Here is a 20,595-nt window from a genome sequence, read left to right on the forward strand (position 1 = left end):
TATAACTTCAAGCGGCTGTAGCATGCATTTGGAAAGGAAATTCCTCTGACTTAAACCAAACGCTATCATACTAAAGTCCAGTCGCATTCTAAGTTTGATCTATGTTATGTGGTGTCATGGTGGGCACATTTTTTTGTTAGTTTTTCTTTGATAATTAGTCAAACTTGTTGATGTGAATGTAAACCAAACTGTACCTTGAAGGTTATATATATATATTTTTTTTCTTCTTAGGTGACAATAGTGGAAAAAGCAGACAGTTCGAGTGTGCTTCCCAGCCCATTATCTATCAGTACCAAGAACAGAATGACTTTCTTTTTTGCCAATCTCAAGGACCGAGACTTCCTGGTGCAAAGAATTTCTGACTTCCTACAGCAAACAACATCAAAAATTTACTTTGACAAAGAAATTGTGGGAAGTCTCAGTTCTGATGATGAGGTATGTGGAACAAAAAAATCTGTAAAGTAGGTTTTAAGAAACTAGTAACGTACATTATAATGCTAAATTCTGAAACACCAGAATCTCTTACTGTCTGAAGTTTTTGGGGGAGGTAGAATAATATTTGAAACTATTTTAAATCAAGGATATTTTGAATTAATACTGAACAATTCACAATTTCAAAAACTTTTTCACTGAGTTTTGGACTTTTAAACTAATTTATTTCTTCTGTATAAAAGTATAGTCATATTTTTGATATTATTCTCAAGGTATTGAAAACTATTAAATAGATATAGACTATATCAACCATGGTATGAAATAAGCTTATAAATGTTGTTTGATTGAAGAAACATTAAAAATGGCCACAATACCAAGCTATCAATATTTACTGGTCCCTTCTTCAAAGAAATCAATCTAAAATGGCCACATATTGTACAATCTGAAGCTATAATTAGAAGTATTATAGATTTTACAAAACTGAGAACATACTGCACAAACAAGTTCTGTAAATCAAAATTACTTTGTACTTCAGCTTGTTCAATAATAGAATGTAGCATTTTAGAAAATGCTACAAATTATAATAGTCTAAAGTAAGAAAAAGAAACTGGTAAATACATTTTTTTGCTTTCTTATCCAGTTGATGTATGTATTCTTTGTTCACAAACAACTTGTTCTGATTTGCACAATTAATAGAAATGTAGCGGCTGGTTGATGCAGTGAGCTAGCAGTCTGCTTTCAAATCTGGTTCCTGTGTTTGAATCTAGTTCAAGATGAGATAAAAGGCTCATTGCTTGCCTCTCTTTGATGACTGTAAAGGCTCTAAATGAAATGAGTCTCAGCATTTTCAATCAATTTCTAGGTAGCTATAAGTCCACAACTGTGAACTAGATTGGATTTTTCTTCCCAGGAGATCATGACCTGGATTTTGCTGTAAGTGGCAAAGGAACGGCGCTCGCTGTTCACTACGCTGAACCGCTGCACACTGAGTTTTTTGGGGCTTTTGAGCGGAGACTTGCTGCCATCAGGTGTCTGAGCCAGAGCGGCACTTTCTACAGGGGATCAGTGGTGTCTGTGAGCAAAGCAAGATACAGCGAGGCTCTTCAACCAGTCAGATTGAAGAATCCCCACTGAGACATGCAGAGTTTAAACCAGGAATTATAAATTAGATTTTTAAATCATGTACAGAAAGCGAAACAAAGATTGGGAAAGAAAGATAGGATTAAGAGAGAGACAGAAAAAATAACAAAAGAAAGTTAATTTTAATAAATCTCTAACACTAATTACATTCTGAAGGAATGAGACTCCACGTTTGTAAAATTAAATTTTCAGGGCCAGAGAGGTTGTTTGACAGTAATAATGTCTGATTACACCCTTTAAAATTCACTTACACCTGAATGCACCAGTCCCAACATTTTCTGGCTTGTCTAGTGGGTAAGTACCGCAACTTCACGCCCTTACATGGATTTCATTGTTGAGCATCTTGGTGAAGAACTGTTATAGCGCAGCCTGTGGAGGAGCAGGGTAACTCGGACCGCAGCTTCCAGATTACCGTGTTTAACTGTGCATGTTGCTGTCCGATTTACTCCACAATAACAGTGAGCGCTGTTAGCCTCACCGTTATTCTCAATGCAAAATCCAGGCCCATAAGTAATTTTGAGTACAAGAAAAGGGAAAAATTCAGTAAGTTTGGCCTTGGGCCATGTTGTTGGACAAAGTAAAGGGAGCAGTCGGTAGTTTATCTGCATATTTTTAATTACAGGCAAACCATATACTGCTGCTTTCTACCAGTGCCTTCCGAAATCCTGTGAATAATACAATAGTAACATCTGTAATTTATTGGATTAATATTGTATGATTGTGCAATAAAATTACCTGATAGATTATGATAATTGGGGCTGATGTTTTATTTAAGCATAGGAGAAGTAACTTCCTCTATAAACTTTTCCAAGCTTTGCCTTGTCTGTAGTACATTATTGGAACACTCAAGTTCACTGTTTCTTCAAAGAGTTTGTTTTAAATTAACATATTTATTATTAAGTACGTTCATTGAAAGCAACAAAGGCTTATCTGAGCAACTTGATCTACAATTGAACAATTTGTCAATTACTTGCCTTCCAGGTATTTTCAAGACAAAGCAGTATCATTTCAGGTAGCCCACAGAGACGTCTTAGTTCCACCTCAGACACAGATGGAGAGCGCCAGTTCAATCTGAATGGAAATAGTGTTCCAATAGCCACGCAAACACTCATGACAATGTACCGTCGAAGATCACCCGAAGAATTCAATCCCAAAGTGGTACATGTTGCTTATTGATGTGTTTATATAATTACCTGTTCTTTATTAACATGCACATTTGTATTGTTGCTGTTTTGATATTAAGTTGATACACACTTTGCAAGTTAAATTCAATGAATTTCTTTTTGTCTGATATAATCTGGTCTGGTGTGAAGTAATAGTGAATTATACACCTGTAGTTCCTGAACTAAAGGAATAGGTGTCCATCAGGATAACTGTGCACCAGCACCCCCACCCCAATACATCTGAGAGGACATGCCTCAGCTGTACTCTGTGTCTCCACCATGACAGCACATTGAACTCAGGAGCTCATTATATGAATTGGGGTGCAGACTTGCATCCTACCACTTCACAGCATGTTGGAACAGCTTTGAGCTATAGCACTGCACTGGAGAACTATATTGGCTTCTACAAAACTGAAATTCAAACTTGGAAATAGGACTACAGAGTCATCACTATTTTAGCCCGTGAAGCACGTGCTTGGTTATTCACAGCAGGGTGCCTTTTTAAAAAAAAAAAAGACATTTGGGGGGGAGGGGTGTGATGTGACTGATGAAGAAATTTGTTTAAGGAACTCTAAAGGTGGCTCAATTGTGCAACTAATTTTATGTAAACTTTACTGCCATAAATATTACTTTCAATTGTATTAAAATGCTGCTAAAATAGCTAGTGTTAGTTGTGGCTTTTTGATACTCATGTAATTCATAAATAAAAATCCAAACTTGGAAAGTTCACATTGCACATGTTCAATCATGCTATTGAGAATTTGGTACGTTACTGATTTATTACATTGTATTTGACAATTAGGCAAAGGAACTAATGAAAGAACAGTCCTGGAAAATCCACTTTGCTGAATATGGCCGTGGAGTGTGCATGTATCGCACGGAGAAGACCCAGGAGCTTGTACTGAAAGGCATTCCTGAAAGCATGAGGGGGGAACTTTGGCTACTGTTCTCAGGTGTGCAAAGGCAGACGATTAGATCGCCACTAAACTTGTACTGTTTTTTGAAAATTCCATTAAGATTACTTGCCAAAATAGATCTTCATTAAACAGAAAAGTTCTGTATTGTTCCTGTCTAATTTAGAGTTTATTTTATTGCAGTCTTTTTACATCTTTTAATCCAATGGTTAATCATTGAATATGTCTAAAATTATGTAATACAATATATATTTATTATGGGCATTGCATAGGTTACATAGGCACGACAATAACATTCAAAATAACAGTGGAGTTTTAGGATTGTACTATTGAAGTCTTATTTTAAGATTATTACATGGATTTTATATTAAGCAAAATTAATGTTTAAAATGATGTGGCTATCTACAAAATATGAGTTTGATTCAGTGGATTGAGTTCAAGTCATATCGTAGCCTGACATGATTCAAACTTGGTTGCCCTCAGTGGGTGAGATGCTAGATAAACATTGACAAAATTGAGTTCAAGTTGACCATGTTTAAAAGAGGAAATATTAGACAGCAGTTGTGCATTGCATCCCAAACTGAAACCATGCAGAGTCTTGAGTTCTCTTGCCATTCCTTTTTTTTCTACTCCTCCACCATTTTTACACTTCATAATGGCCAGTTTAAGAGGAATACACTGAAGCCGAGAAACTTGTTTTCCGAGCTTGGCAACACCCTGAGGTAAAATATAGAATGTGTGTTCATTTGGTGTAATTTAAAATCTCTCCTTTGCCTTCAGGTGCCATTAACGAGATGGCCACCCATCCTGGATATTACTCTGATTTGGTGGAGAAATCCATTGGAAAGTATAACCTAGCCACAGAAGAAATAGAGCGGGATTTACACCGCTCACTTCCTGAGCATCCAGCATTTCAGAATGAGATGGGAATTGGTGCTCTGCGAAGAGTACTCACTGCCTATGCTTTCCGAAATCCTAACATAGGATATTGCCAGGTAAATAATATTGTAGTGCAACAGAGATGTACTTGAACTGGCAAAACCTTTAACAAAGACAATGATGGTGTTTAATTTGCTCACAATCCTGGTGCTTAAATATCTTATTTTGTCATGAAGTATAAAGAGCCTACTGAAAATCCTAACTTGTTGGATGATGTAGAAGAAAATAAACATTCTCTCAGTGATTCAGTGAGTAAATGCATCGCTTGGTGTAAGGTCCTAGATTTGACATCCAAGTAAATTTTCCAATTTGTGCCTCCAGAGCAAACCTTGCGCACTGGGAGAATGTAATAGGAAATTGCATGTGCAGCCCATGATTGAGCTCATGACTGGCAATGCTGCTGGAAACTCATGAGCTGTGTACCTGTGATTTCCTAATATGCAATCCCAGCAGGCAAGTCATCACATCAGGAGCACACAGTCAGAAATCTTATCCTCTAATCTGTAGTGAATTAGATTCTTTTAACTGAAGTGCTACTGAAACTGTTGTGATTGGTCCCAGTGGGAATGATTCCCAGTTGTATGGATATTAAGGCAGCTTGGAGGAATTTCTAGTACTAAAATGTTGCAATTGCCACTGAGCCCAAATGCGAAATAAGTAGCATCTCTGCTTAGCTTAGAGTAGATTCACTATTGGAGTTGTGGTTAATCAAATACATGGCCTCAATGAAGTGCTGTGTGTGCTTGTGCATGCTAATTGCATTGATGTGCATTGCTGGAAGTTCAGACAGTAAAGGTGCAAAATTAAATTGAAAAGGGAAGCAGATATCGGAATTGATCATTGGAATTGATCATTGTAATCAAATAGTTAATAAAATTCAAAGATATGTATGATCTCCTGGACTAAATCCAACCATCTCCAGAGCAGGAAACATGTACATGGACCATATCGCTTTCATATTTAAAAAAGAAAATATCTAAAAATTAAACAATGCTGAAAGCAACTTCAATAAGGTGGTAAGGAAAAAAGTTGAATCTGATTGTTGATGGTTCAAAAGAATCTGATGCCTCTAAATGAAGCAATCTTGGGGCCCAACAAGATGGATCCCTCAGTTAATCAAAATTCTTCACCAGGAAATTTGAGGTTGGAATTTTTCCCTTTACAAAAATACAGTAGTAGAATATAGAACAGACTCTCCTCTATAGTAACTAATGCTGTGTTTGATTAATTTGTTTAAAAGGAAGCTGAACAAGTATGTGGTTGAGAACAGGATTGAAGGATAAGCCTAGCTATATGATCAAATAGTTTGTGGCTCTATCCTACTGGTGAGAGTATAGATCAGAGTATTTTCTAAATGGTGAAAAGTTCGGAACTGTGGAGGAGCAGAGATATTTTAGGGGTCCAAGTACAGAAATCACTAAAAGCTAGTGACCGGTACAAAAAATAATTTAAAAGGCTAATTGAATTTTGGCCTTTATGTCAAGGGGCTGGAATACAAAGGGGTGGAGGTTATGTTAGTTATATAAAGCTCTGGTTAAACCCCATTTAGAGTACGGCATTCATTTCTGGGCACCGCATCTCAGGAAGGATATATTGGACTTTGAGGGGGTGCAGCGCAGATTCACCAGAATGATACTGCAGCGAAAAAGGTTAAATTATGACGACAGGTTACATAGACTAGGCTTGTATTACCTTCAGTATAGAAGACTAAGAAGTGATCTAATTAAGGTGTTTAAGATGATTAAAGGATTTGATAGTTTATCTCTATTTACCCTATTTCCTCTGGTGGGGGAGTCCAGAACAAGCGGTCATAACCTTAAAATTAGAGCTAGGCCGTTCAGGAATATAGTCAGGAATCACTTATTCAGACAAAGGGTGGTGTAAATCTGCAACTCCCCTAAAAAGTTGTTGAGTCTGGGTCAATTGAAAATGTCAAGACTGAGATTGATAGATTTCTATTAGGTAAAGGTATTAAGAGATATGGAACCAAGGCTGGTAGATGGAGTTAAGATACAGATCAACCATGATCGAATTTCATGGCGAAGGGGTTGAATGGCCTATTCCTGTTCTTATGTTCGTACTGTGCTGTGGAATATCATCTTTGGAATACATTTGTTCAGATTTTCATAATGTTGGATTGATCTGCCAGAGTTCTCTACTTTTAGGTGTTGAGAAATTTAGGGTGTTATCTATTGTTACTCATTTCCCTTAGTAGATTAAATAAATTGGATAGAGTCCACGATAGTGCAAACTGTAAATGCCCATTGGAAGGAATGGACTAAAAGTGATATTTTGTTTGATTTTTAATATGGTTTCCTGTGGATTTGATCTTTTGACGTCTGTTACTCCACTGTAATTCATAATTTTATAATCTACAAAATGTGCATTAAAAAAAAAAATCAGTTCCACTGATTAAAGGTAGTAAGGGTAAGATTGCCCAACAGAGGGGTTTGAGTTTTGTGTAATTATTAATGCACAAATTGGTGAGCTTGAGCTACAAATTGCTATGAGGGCATGGTATGATAGTAGTAACACAGGTGTGTCTTAGGCTAGGGCAGGACAGGGAGCTGAACATTCTTAGTTAAAAATATTAACATCAGTAGTAGGAAAAATAATAGAATCCCTACTAAAGGAGAAACTAAAAATATAATCATGAATAGTCAGCATGGATTTCAAAAGGGAAAGTCTTGCTTGACCAACCTCATTGAATTCTTTGAAGAGGCAACAAGAGAGCGTAGATCAGGGTGATGCAGTAGATGTAATTTATCTAGATTTCCAAAAGGTCTTTGATAAGGTGCCACATAATAGACTAATGAATAAGGTCAGATCATACAGAGTCAGGGGACAAGTAGCAGAATGGAAAGCTAGCTGGCTTCAAGACAAAAAGCAGAGAGTAGGGGTAAAGGGTAGCTATTCAGAATGGCAGAGGTGGAAAGTGGGGTCCGACAAGGATCAGTGCTTGGACCAATGTTGTTCACAATTTATATTAACGATTTAGACTTTGGAATCAAAAAGATAATTTCTAAATTTGCAGATAATACCCAATTGGGGAGGATAGTTAATACTGAGGAGGACTGCAACAAATAAGGCTTATTTCTAGAGGGATAGAATTGAAAAGTAGAGAAGTTATGCTAAACTTATATCGAACACACTTGGAGTACTGTATACAATTCTGGTCATCCTATTATCAAAAGCCTAGAGGCACTGGAGAGGGTGCAAAGAAGATTTACAAGGCTGATACCAGAAATGTGAGGTTATACCTATCAGGAAAGGATGAACAGGTTAGGTGTCTTCTCTTGAAAAGAGAAGACTGAGGGGTGACCTAATAGAGGCCTTTAAAATTATGAAAGGTTTTGATAGAGTGGATACAGAGAGTGTTTCCATTACAACAGTGACTCCACTTCAAAAGTACTTCATTGGCTGTAAAGCGCTTTGAGACGTCCAGTGGTCGTGAAAGGCGCTATATAAATGCAAGTCTTTCTTTCCACTCGTGGGAAGAGCAAAACTAGAGGTCATCAATATAAGATAGTCACCAAGAAATCCAATAGGAAATTCAGAAGAAACTTCCTTACCCAGAGAGTGATGAGAATGTGGAACTCACTACCACAGGGAGTGGTTGAGGCAAATGTATAGATGCATTTAAGGGGGGGCTAGATAAACATATGAGTGAGAAGGGAATGGAGGGTTCTGCTGATAGTTAGATGAGGAAAGCCGGGAGGAGGCTTGAGTGGAGTATACATGCCAGCATGGAATGGTTGGGCCAAATAGGCTGTTTCTGTGCTGTATATTCTATGTAATAATCAGGAAGGATAGAGTAGGAAAAAAGGGAGGAGAGGTGGTAATGTTCATGAAAGAATCCATTACAGCACTAGAATATAGAAATGTTATAGGAAATGGTGCAAAAGCCATATTTTGCAGCCCCTATGGGTGCGTACGAGGTGCGCATGCGCCCATAAAGGCCGTGCAGGTTCCAGGTTTTTGCGTGCGAAGCGCATGCGCGAAAACCCGGAACTTGCGATCTGTCAAGAATTTTTTTGACTGAGCCAACGCATCCCCGGGAAAAGGGCGTACGCTGGCGGAGAGTTCCCAACTTCTGCCCAGCGAATGCCCGTGAAATTCTTGTGCCTGTTAAAAGGCCTGCTTTTACCAGCGTAAGAGTTTTTAAAAAACATAAATACATTTTTATCAATCATTTATACATTAGAAAACCTGTACAATAAGGTAAGTTTACTTTTAGCCCCTTTAAAACATTTAAATTTAATTATTTTAAATATGTAATTAAATTTTTTTTTACAGGAAACTTTGTTCTATCCGGCACCGACGGGACCGAGCTGTTGCCGATCTATCAAAACTGCCGGACATACCAGCGTTAATGTTGAAGCATATGGAGGTTTTCATCTCCGTATCTGACAACAAACACTGTTGCTTAGCAACAGCTCCTAAACAGTCGGCCCGTACCTTGGAAGCATCTCTGTAGCTTAGCAACAGCTTCAGAGAGACTTTCCAGAGCCTGACTGTTGGAAAAAAAAAGCCATGAGAAGAAAAAAAAGCCATGAGAAGAAAAAAAACCTAACAAAACGGCTCCTGATTTCTGCCAGTAGATCGAGGTTTCCGGACATACAACCTCCGGATAAACCAAAGTCTCCTGTATTTGATGTGTAGATTATTTTTTGGGGTACTTCCATTTATGGGGTTCTCGTACATACAGAATCCCCATAAGCATGAATGGGGATTCCCTTCTTTCATTCGTTGGGCTGACCCACGTGATCCCAGGAGTGCTTGCGAACCACGTGTGCCCTGGGATATGTGGGCCTCTACCCGCGGGTACCTGGAGAGGCCCAGGACCGTGAGTCTCCGTACCTCCTGGACCACCAGGTATGCGGACATTTTATTTGCAGATCAGAGGCATTTCCCCGCAGGAAGCCTCCGACTGCAAATTCAGGGCCATTATGTTAGAGTTATGGAATAAGAAGGGAACTGCTGCACTTTTGGGGGTCCCCCAAATAGTGGAAAGGAGTTAGAAGATGAGATGTAGATTTAGAGAAATTAGTGAAAAATGCAGGAATAACAGGGCTATAATAATGGATGACCTTTAGTCAAACAAGAAACGAGGCAGTGCTGGATCTAGTTCTAGAAGTGGGCCAAGTAGGTAATGTAAGGATAGAGGAACAATTAGTAAGCAGGAACCATAACATAATTTGGTTTAATATTAAAACATTAAAGGAGAGGGAACAGTCAAAGATAAAGGTGCTTGATTGGAAAAAGCAAATTTCAGTGAGATAAAAAGGGGACTAGGCTAGTTAAACTGGAAGAAAAATAAGACTGCACAAACAATGGGAGTTGTTCAAACATGAGATAATCATCATACAGACTGAACATATTCTCACAGAAAGTAAAGGTGCTGCAGCAAAAGCTAGGAGTACCTTGGCTGTGTAGAAAAGATAAAATTAAAATGAGACTTAAGCATCTGGCAAACCTAGGGGCTAATAATACAACAAAAAAACCAAGCCTGATTTAGAAAATACTGAGGTGAAGCTAAAATCAGATACACAAATCTTTAAAAGTAGTAAGGTAGGTTGATAAATCTGCTTACAAAAAAAAGCATATGGAATCCTAAGTTTTATAAATAGGGGTAAGAGATAAGGTTAAACCTATATAAATCATTGATTTGGCCACAGTTGGAATATTATGTTCCATTTTGGGCACCTTACTGTAGGCAAGATGTTCAGGTCAGAGAGACGGTGTTTAAGAGATTTGCTAAGATAATACTAGGGATGAGAGGATTTAGTTATGAGCAAAGACTAGAGAAATTGGGGCTCTTTTTCACGGAATAAAGAATGTTAGGACATTTGATAGAAGTGCTTAAGATTATGAAGGTTTCAATAAGGCATAGTGGGAAATATTGGGCTGTAATTTGCGACACTCACGGGTGCGTACGAGGTGCGCATGCACCTGTAGGGGCCGCACAAGTTCCGGGTTTAGGCATGTGAAGCGCATGCGCTAAAACCCTGAACTTGCAATCTGTCAAGAATCATCTTGACGATCGTAGCCATCCCCAGGAAAAGGGCGTTCGCGGAGAGTTTGCCCAACTTCAGTGCAGCAAATGCCCATGAAATTCTTACGCCTGGTAAAAGCAGCCTGCTTTTACCTGCGTAAGAGTTTTAAAAAACATACGGAATCTCCATAAGCATGAATGGGGATCCTCTTTGGTTGGGCCAGCCGACGTGATCCCAGGGAGGTTTGCAAACCGCCTGGGATACGTGGGCCTCTATGCGGTCTGCGTGGATCCCGAGGCAGAAGGTAAGATCGTAGATTTTTTGCTGGTCTGAGGCATCCACCCATGGGAAGCCTCCGACCGCAAATTTAGCCCCATTATTTTCACTGGTCAATGGGTTCGTAACAAATTAGATTTTCATATAAAGGACAAAGAGAGATTAGGAGATTTTTTTATACAGAGGGTTGTTGGGATATTAAAATCCCTACCAGAAACAGTGATGGAAGTAGAATCCATAATAAGTAAAATGGATAAATATTTGAAAGAGAAACATTTAAAAAGGTATGGGGAAAGCCAGGACTAAGTGGAAAGCTGTTCAGAGAGTCAGAATGATGGCTTCCTTCTGTGCTGTAAAATTCTGTGGTTCTATTCAATGGTAACTGATTTTGTTCGATATTAATTTTCATGAGTTCAAAAAATCCAACCTACTAAGCATTTAGTAACTTTTTACTACCTTACTGAATAATGTCTATATGTACACATACAGGCAATGAACATTGTCACTTCAGTGCTGCTGCTATACGCAAAAGAGGAAGAAGCTTTCTGGTTGCTAGTTGCACTCTGTGAACGGATGCTGCCCGACTACTACAACACTAGAGTGGTTGGTAAGTGTTGCTTAGTTTCTGAAAGTGCAAACATTGAATCTTGACAGCAATGAACACAATTTTTCATGTTAAATTTTGTCAAATTTGAACTCATTTGTGAATTAAGGAGACATTGTTGTCTCTGTAAAATTGTTCAGGCAGATCTTTTTAAGCAATGTTTATCAACACCAGCACAAAGATGTAAACTGAAATTTTTGCATCATTCATGACTGGCATAGTTGCATTATTTCTTTATACAGGTAGACTACCCTTTATCCGGACTTCCGAAAACCGAAACCCTCTAAAAACCGAAGGTTTTTTCGTTCAGCGTAAGTCGTGCGTACGACTTACGCTGAACGAAAAAACCTTCGGTTTTTAGAGGGCTCCGGTTGCGGAAGTTCGGATAAAGGGTAAGTCGTGCGCACGACCCCCCGCCAGCCGCCGACCCCGCCAGCCCCGACAACCGCCGACCCCCCCCCCCCCCCCCCCCCCGCGGGCCCCGACAACCGCCGACCCCGCCAGCCCCGACAACCGCCGACCCCGCCGCGGACCCCGCCAGCCGCCGACCCCCCCGCGGACCCCGACAACCGACAACCGCCGACCCCGCCGGCCCCGACAACCGCCGACCCCCCCGCGGACCCCGCCGGCCCCGACAACCGCCGACCCCCCCGCGGACCCCCCCCCCCCCCCCCCCGCGTACCCCGCCGACCCCGACCCCCGCCGACCCCGACTAATTACGCTGAGCGTCAGCGTAAGTCGTGCGCACGACCCCCCGCCGACCCCCCCCCCGCCGACCCACCTTCCGAAATCCGAAATTCTCCTTTATCCGAAACTCGGCTGGTCCCGAGGTTTTCGGATAAAGGATAGTCTACCTGTAATGTCTTTAAAAATGAGGAAAATATACTTGCTTCATTCAGAACTGAACAATAACTGAACAATTACTGTTCCCTCTAAGTTGCACATTAAGTATCTCGGGTATTGTCAATCTATATATAACATACTAAAATTTTACATCTGCATGAACCTTCCTTCAACTTTTTCCATTATAAGCGTCTATGTCCACATTTATAATGGAAACTATGGCCTGGAATTTACGGTCAAGATGACAGTGAACTGGTAGCGTTTGATGGCATTCCGCCTCTGAAACTGACTGCTACTTCGGGATTTGGCACATGCAATCCTGAAGTTGCGGTCTGTCATTCAGAGCTCCAACACAAGCCCCTCGCCCCCCAACAATCAGTATAATCAACCAAATCAGGGAAACTGACACAAACTTCGGTTCTTCCGCAATAAGTACACTGTTAAATTCCCCACTAAAAGTTAGACCCAAAGGGATTAGGTGTAACTGGGGTTTTAACATCATATTGACTGCTAAACAGAGGTTAAGGGCCTAAAAAAATAATTTTAATTTTGTGCAGTGTGAAATTTGTCCATTTTAATAAAAATGTTAAATTTTAAGAAATCAAAAAAAATTACATTTTTTTTAAATAAGTTTTTCATCTTTATTTCAGGTTTGCATTTTCCCCATGTGAGAGTCCCAATCTTTGTTTTGCTCTCTAACATTTTTTAAAAGTTCGAATTTTAAGAGCTTACTCACTTCCTTGTTCGCTGTCTGTGAGAATTCTGCGTTTTGATTGGCTGCTTAGGCAGCTTGTTGACGTCACAGCAGTTCGCACAAGGGGATCCCCACTAATCTCCGTTGATTTGAATTGAATGCATGAAAACCCAAAGTTTTTGCCATGGGGATCGCGAGATCCTTGTGCGACGCGTACTTCAGGGCCAGCAGCAAATGCCTTCAATTCACTGCTGACCGCAAATTCCGGGCCAAAGTATGTAAGCTTGTCATACTGTAATTATACCCTCCTACCAATGATGGTGCTGTCACTCCTCAGTTCTGCATCTACCAGCTCCTCAACCCATATTGCAGAGAACGTACTATAGTCCAACCAGCTCTATTTCTCTGCTTCTCAAGTAATCTAAATAATATGATCTCAAAGTATATCTATTATATAAAAATAAATAAGGACAGAATTTATGACTTTAAAATGGGGACTGAATTCTGTATGTGTGCCCAGCTCCAATTATCCTCTGCTCTCTAACCCTACTTCACCTCGACACTCTCTGTGCAACCCCATGGGAATTCAACTTGTTATTTAGAGTTTGGTTCTGCATTTTGGGCTTCACTGTCATTGGGAAAGAGCCTGTCCTCTGTATTTAGCTGTCTGCTATCTACCTCTGGCTAACCCAGCTCAGAATTTTTCCTAGTAGAAATCGTAAGTAGACACACCTAGAAACACAGCAATGCCTGTTGATCCAATTTGTCGTCTTCATTTTGTGCTCTTAATATCGTAACCACATTTACACCCATGCAGACCTGAATTTAGCCTGAAAATCTCATTCTAGTTCAGTGGCAACACCTTCACTCAGGACATGAAAGGAGGTAATTCAGTGCTGGGTGAGGTGTTGACACTAATTATCTGATGCTACAGACACTGAAGCCACTTTAAATTGTAGAAAGGCTGTTTCAAGAGCAGTTCCGCCAATCCAACTTTTGGCCTACTGCTGTTCAGACCACCAGATTTTAACAGTAGTAAGGGCAAAAGACGTGACCAAAAACAACCATTACTAGGCTGAATTTTTAAGTGCTCCTGCTTCTACACAAATAGTGAAGGAATTTTACTATTATGTATTCAGAATTTCTCCAGTAATTTGGGGCCAGAGAAAATAAGAGTTTAAGGAAAGAAGTTTAAAACAATTATATCATACTTGTTTCAGAGGAGTAAGTTTTTCCTTGGCATCTGTAATTTCCCCAGTTGCACAGGAAACTCAACACAGGTGAATGGTAATAAAACTGCTTTCCAGGAGAGAGGGAGCACTCTGAAAATGCCTCGGCCCTCCTGAAGTGAAACGTATAGATGCATTTAAGGGGAGGCTAGACAAACATATGAGGGAGAAGGGAATAGAGGGTTATGCTGATAGAGTTAGATGAGGAAAGATGGGAGGAGGCTCGAGTGGAGCATAAACGTCGGCATGGACTGGTTGGGCCAAATGGCCCGTTTCTGTGCTGTATATCCTATGTTATCCTATGTAAATGGGGCACAAAATGTTGCGATCTGTATTTGCTTTAAAAATATGTACCATAAATTCTCTTAAGATGTGTCAACTTTCAGTGTTCGTAAAATATTCAAGCATAATTTTAATTTAGCGGCTTTTGCCTGTTTTATTTTTACTTTTATATCTTTCTAGTATTTACAAATGCACAAATTGAATCAGATATTCAAGAAGACCAATATGGAATTGTTTTTTTATATATTTTTTGTTTCTACTTTTCCCTTGCATACAAAAGTGATGACGGGAAAAGGCTCATCTAGCCTGTCCCATATAGTTGTGATGCCCTATGCATCACAATATATATACTCTCTATCCACCCAGAGCCATGTAATCTCCTGGGAGTGGCCAAAAAACAGATTTAAAAATCTAGGCCAATTAGGGAAAGAAATGTGGAAAATATATTGCACTACAAATATTTTGCTTTGTAATGTGAACTTAAACCAGTTATTCCAAAGATTTAATGTTGTTTATTCTGTTGCTGCTTTTTGTAGGAGCATTGGTGGATCAAGGTGTGTTTGAGGAGCTTACCCGGGATTATGTGCCACAGCTTTATGACTGTATGCAATATTTGGGTGTTATCTCCACCATCTCGCTCTCCTGGTTCCTCACTCTCTTCCTCAGTGTAATGCCTTTCGAAAGTGCTGTTGTTGTTGTGGACTGCTTCTTCTTTGAGGGAATTAAAGTGATCTTTCAACTCGCTCTTGCTGTACTGGATGCTAATATTGACAAGCTGTTGAATTGTAAGGATGATGGAGAGGCCATGACTATACTTGGAAAGTGAGTTCATTTTAGTTGCACTTTTTTGGTTATCAGTTTGTTGTAACAATTCTGCAATAAAGTGGGGTGAATAAAATTTCAAAAATTGGATTCCAGAAAAGTTATTTCGGGTTAGGATACAAGTAGATATATTTTCAGTAGTCTTAATTGAAGCAAAATTCCCATGTGTAATAACTCATTTTAATGCTTGTAACAAAAATCTCTACATCGCTCAGTTTGACCCGACACAAGAGATAATTGTACCAAATAATTCTTTAAAGATGGCAAAAGTGGAACTTACTTTGGGCTCTGTTTACTGTAATTTCCACCTGCACTAACATTGATGATAAATGCATTGAGGAACCTTGTATATGTGCTCTTATTATTAAAAACTTAATTGTAATAAAATGGGGAGAAATTACTGCTTACAGTGTAAGGTCTTATATTGGAAGAGAAATGAATTGGAATTTAAATACTAGAAGGCTGCAGGAAATTGAAATTTCAGGTGTCTGGGAACTGTCTCTCCTCATTACATGATCTGTGAGAGTCAATTGTCATGAAAACAGAAGTCCATCTCCCCAATTTAGACACACGTCAGCTTTAATTTTGTTTGTTTAATGAGATGAAGAGTTTCACCGCATGAACTCTTTTTGTTCTCTAGATACTTGGACAGTGTGACAAACAAGGACAGCACATTGCCACCCATCCCTCATCTTCATTCTCTTCTCAGTGACGATGGGGATCCTTACCCTGAAGTTGATATCTTCAAACTAATCAGGAGCTCGTATGATGTGAGTAACCGAGTGTTCAGACATACCTAATGTGAAATCTGATTTGGGTAAATGGGTCTGCGGTGGTTGAGGATTTTTGTTGAATGCTGTTGATATCTATAACGTTATTCAATCATGTTTAGTAGCGGCGAGGATGATCTAAGTTCAGAAAAAATAAATTGGAAAATAAAGAAAACCTTTATATAAAGAAAAAAGTTTAATGTGACTAAATCGTTTATAACCACACTTACTGCATACTGAATTGAGGATAGGTCATTGATGACTATCGGTCATATTCTTTAGTCATCCATCTTACACTCAGTTTTCTAAGCTCAATTCTTCTAGTCTGTTGTTGATTTAAAGATGGAAGTAAGTATAAAAAACAAGCAATTTCCCACATCACTCCCCCCTTTATTGTTGTTCTTGGTGCCAATTTAAAATCAAATTATGATTTTAAGAGCAAGCCCCTGCGTTCTGCAATTTAATTTGGTGAATTCATGATGATTAATGTCTGTTACAGGGAAGTGAAACTTTCTTGCAACATACTGAAATAATGCTGGCAGTCAATTGTCGAGGTTGTGTTTAGGTAACAGAGACAGCTGATGGTGTGTTGCAAAATGTTTTACCCTCACTTCCTTATAATACAAATCATCACAAAGATGTCACCAAATTAAATGACCGCACACCAGAAATTACACCTGACATTAAAAAAATTAAGTAAACATTTACCGTAGAAATTTACAGCATGGAAGGAGGCCATTCAGCCCATTGTGTCTATTCTGGCTCATTGCTAGAGCAATCCAAACTAATCCCACTGCCTTGCTTTTCTCCCTAGTCCTGAAGCTTCAAATGTTTATCCACTTTTTGCCTAAAAGACACAGTGGTCTCTTTCTTGACCATTTCTTGTGGCAAGTCATAAACCTATGATTTGGACAGCTTTATGCTACAGAAATGAAGTATGATAGGATCAATATAATTGAAACTCCATCCCCCATCTCAGCTGTGCTGCTCTGGAGGAATGCTGAGTTGGCTCACAGATCTACGAACTGATGAGCCTCTGCCCAAGGTGTATCGGAAGGAGAGATGTAGCAGATACTGTCACCATAAAAGCCTGTGTGGTGGATAAATGACAGAGCATTATGCGGTCGTAGTCTCAACTCTGCACAATCCCCTGCCCATTCTGTAATGCCCATTTCTCACTGTGCTTATTTTGTGGTGCACAAACAGCTGAGAAACATTACAGTTCACTAAAGAGGAAATAATGTCCAGATTTCTATTTAACAAATGGGATTTAAACCCTCCCACCCCAGATTTATTTTGTGATTTTTTTTGGTTGCTGAGTGACTGCGTGGAAAGCCATTGCCATAGTTAAGAGTCTTCAAACAAACTCCTGAGAAATTCACACGCAAGATTTCCTTTGCGCCATATATGGAGTGCTTGCTCTCATCCTGCTAACCCAAGTTCCGGGAGCTTAAATGCAGGTTGGCAGAGCTAAGACTTGGTCAGGAATAATTACAGTCTAAGAAGGATGCGGCCTTCATGTAAGTAAAAGTTTATTAAAAATGTATATTCAAAAAAAATTAAGTAATGCATATTTAAAATGTTTCAGAAGCTTGGTGTCTTTACATGTGGCTCAGTACATGCCTCATTATGCTGAGGTACAGGAAACTCTTTGGTATCCGGCACCGACGGGACCGGGATGGTGCCGGTTGATTAAAAATTCCGGATAAAGGAGAGGTATATCTACCAAGGCTATTTTTAACAAACAAAAATAAAAATATCAAGAAATGTGCAGTATAATTGGGTACTCACCTACAGAATGTTGTGTTAAATGGATGGTGGAAGATGCTTGATTAAGTACAGTAATACCGGTTGAGGGTAATCCATAACTCTTTAATTACTTAACAGTAAAACAAAACTTTTAAACGACTGTATACTGTAGTTTTCGGAGTGAGAATTTTGCCGGTTGTTAGAGAATTCTGGATATTTAAGTGCCGTTTAAATGAGAGTTTCCTGTAATAGATACTTCAGTCTATATATAACTGCTCCTAAGGGATGAATGGCATGGTGTTTGTGTGCTTGGAATTCCTGATGTCTTTTATTGAATTTTAACATTTTAGGACCTACAATTCTGGAATTCCAGCCAATTTCATCATTTTATTCTAATCATTTCAGTACTAGCTGAATTTAGGAAATACTGGTTCTGCTTTTGCGCAAATCTGTCATTTCCATTTTGCATGTTAATCATTACAGGGAGGAAAGTATAATGCACTTGTCATGTAGCTTTGTGTAACTGCAGGCTTAGTCACACATGCTGTTCATGTTTATGTAATTTCCCAGATTCAAAACTCCCGGGCAGGTTGTGTAACGTATTCTTCATGCACACTATTCTAATATATGTCTCCACTGTGTGATCTGCAACACGAGTGCAAAAGCCCTATACCCCTATAAATTTTAATTTGTTTGTTCAATAAGCACATAGGCCCAACAATGCAAATGATCCCTGCAGATGATGTACAACTGTCATCCTCTTATTGCAAATTGGAGAGTTGTCACTATAACACCTCTGTTCATTCTAATGAAGATCTACATTGTAACACTTCTCTGGCAGTGCACAGACCTAATGATAGAAAGAAGAGGATTTAGAATACAAATCATTGTTGGGATGTCTAATAGGAAGTGATTTTATGTTACTTTGGCCTGGCAACAGTTCTAACCACACATTACCTGTGTAATTTGTTACCTGCGATTCTATTTTACTGTTAAAGCCATGAGTGGAGAGCATATTTTGCATGTACGTGTAGTATACCAACACTTGGCCATGTAAGGGCGGAAAGTGGTTTAAAGAGAAATTCTAGGAAAACAACCCAAAACACATTAAAATTAGCACCAATCACCCATGTAAAAAATCATTATTTTCTCCTCCCTACAGCAATACCCTGCTGTGTAACCATTTTGTTTGTATTTAGCATTTGATTTCATCATGACTACATTATTGACCTAGTTCAAGCAAGAGTTTCCCATTCCCATACTCTGTGCTGTTTCACCAAACTATTCTTTTGTCTGTTTGTCCCCATAAAATAAAAATAACAACATATTGGACAGTTCTATTGATGGCTGTTGATCGGAAAGTATTGGGCATAAAGAAGCGTCATGGTGGCTGAAGGAACATGGGTGCAACTTAAAAGTGATAGGTGTATTTGTGCATGGGGGAAGCAGTTTTTTTAGATGAATCGTTGCACTCTGTATTCTCATTGTGGAATCCCAAATATTCAACTTTTGTGTCAACATTTGAAAAATAATGGAAAAAAATATTCACAATTTTGGATTTACAGTATCATAGTTAGGGAAATAGAAGGAAGTATGTTTAAGATGGATAAAATTTCATCTACAAGTCTATTGACCGAATTACTTTGTTCCATCAAACTATGTGTGAAATTGGTACAGTTGTACCTGTTTATTTGCAACTCGCTTAATTGCAATTTTTGTTCTAACAACCATTTCTATAGTCCCAATTTTTCCTCTATATTAACAGTTGTGAAAAGTTTGTTTTATTGCAATTTCATTTACTCTATTGCAATTCCTGTTTGTGTGGTGCACCAAAATCTCGCTTTAATGAAACTTTCCATTTTTGAACCTTAGGCTTTCACCTTGCAGCCTGATTGGGCACATCAGTCAATGTGCCTGAAACCAGTGTGACCTGGTTTTCAATCATCTCTAATGTTTGTTAGTGTTATGTGGGTGAGGGAGGGATGAATGAAAGTCAAATTTCAAGATCGCTTAACAAAAAAAAAGCGCGCAGCTTGTTGCATGAGCAAGTAGATGTTTTGAACAGTGTGAAGGAATTGAAGATTCAAAAGCTAGTCACAACAGAGTGTGACATTTCTGAATCTCTGGTTTCTAGAATTTTGAAAAGAAAAGCGGATATCTTGAAGGACTGGTGGAGGGGGGAGCTGGAAATGAGAACTGGAATAGGAAATTGAAGCGTGAAAGTAAGATGGCCAATGTTGATGAAGTGATGTTTAGGTGATTTAATCACAAAGGAGCTCACAAAGTCCTGTTTTGCAGTTGCTTGTTGCAAGTTAAAGCTAATGAGCTTGTCAAAGAACCTTTGGTGGAAAGCTTTGAAGCATAAAATGGATTCTTGTGCCACTGGAAAATGAAACAACCCTGTTTACAAAAAGCTGTATGTTAGAAAAAGCAGAGAGTGACAAACCCACTGCTCATGCATAGACTGAGAACGTTGTGCTGGATTTGTTAGAGTATCCACCTGACTGGTTTTACAATTGTGTCAAAACCAGACTTTCTATCATGCCCTGCTTGATCAAATCTGTGCAATAAATGGAAAGAAGGTGAACAGTGACAAAATGAGAAAAGAATGCCTTGTTGTGCACTAAGCAAACAGGCTTGAACAAGGTGAAGCCTCTCGTGGTCAGGAAAAGCAATAACCCTTGTTGCATTAAAAATGTGAAAAACTTTCCAACTGCTTATGAAAGCAGCACTAATGACTCA

General features: G+C 39.0%; 1 protein-coding gene across 1 annotated transcript in view; it reads left to right on the forward strand.

Annotated features, from left to right (window-relative positions):
• tbc1d9 (TBC1 domain family, member 9 (with GRAM domain)) overlaps positions 1-20,595 on the forward strand; it is a 70,244-nt gene that overhangs the window by 37,124 nt on the left and 12,525 nt on the right. The window contains exons 7-13 of the mRNA XM_086009001.1: positions 232-435; positions 2,554-2,730; positions 3,538-3,688; positions 4,430-4,644; positions 11,350-11,467; positions 15,049-15,334; positions 15,975-16,104. Of these exons, the coding sequence (XP_085865127.1) occupies positions 232-435; positions 2,554-2,730; positions 3,538-3,688; positions 4,430-4,644; positions 11,350-11,467; positions 15,049-15,334; positions 15,975-16,104 (1,281 nt within the window). The remainder of the gene's footprint in view (positions 1-231; positions 436-2,553; positions 2,731-3,537; positions 3,689-4,429; positions 4,645-11,349; positions 11,468-15,048; positions 15,335-15,974; positions 16,105-20,595) is intronic.

The sequence above is a fragment of the Somniosus microcephalus genome, chromosome 2 (assembly GCF_052327205.1).
Source record: "Somniosus microcephalus isolate GS21.2 chromosome 2, FLI_Smic_1.0, whole genome shotgun sequence".
Classification (NCBI taxonomy): Eukaryota; Metazoa; Chordata; class Chondrichthyes; order Squaliformes; family Somniosidae; genus Somniosus; species Somniosus microcephalus.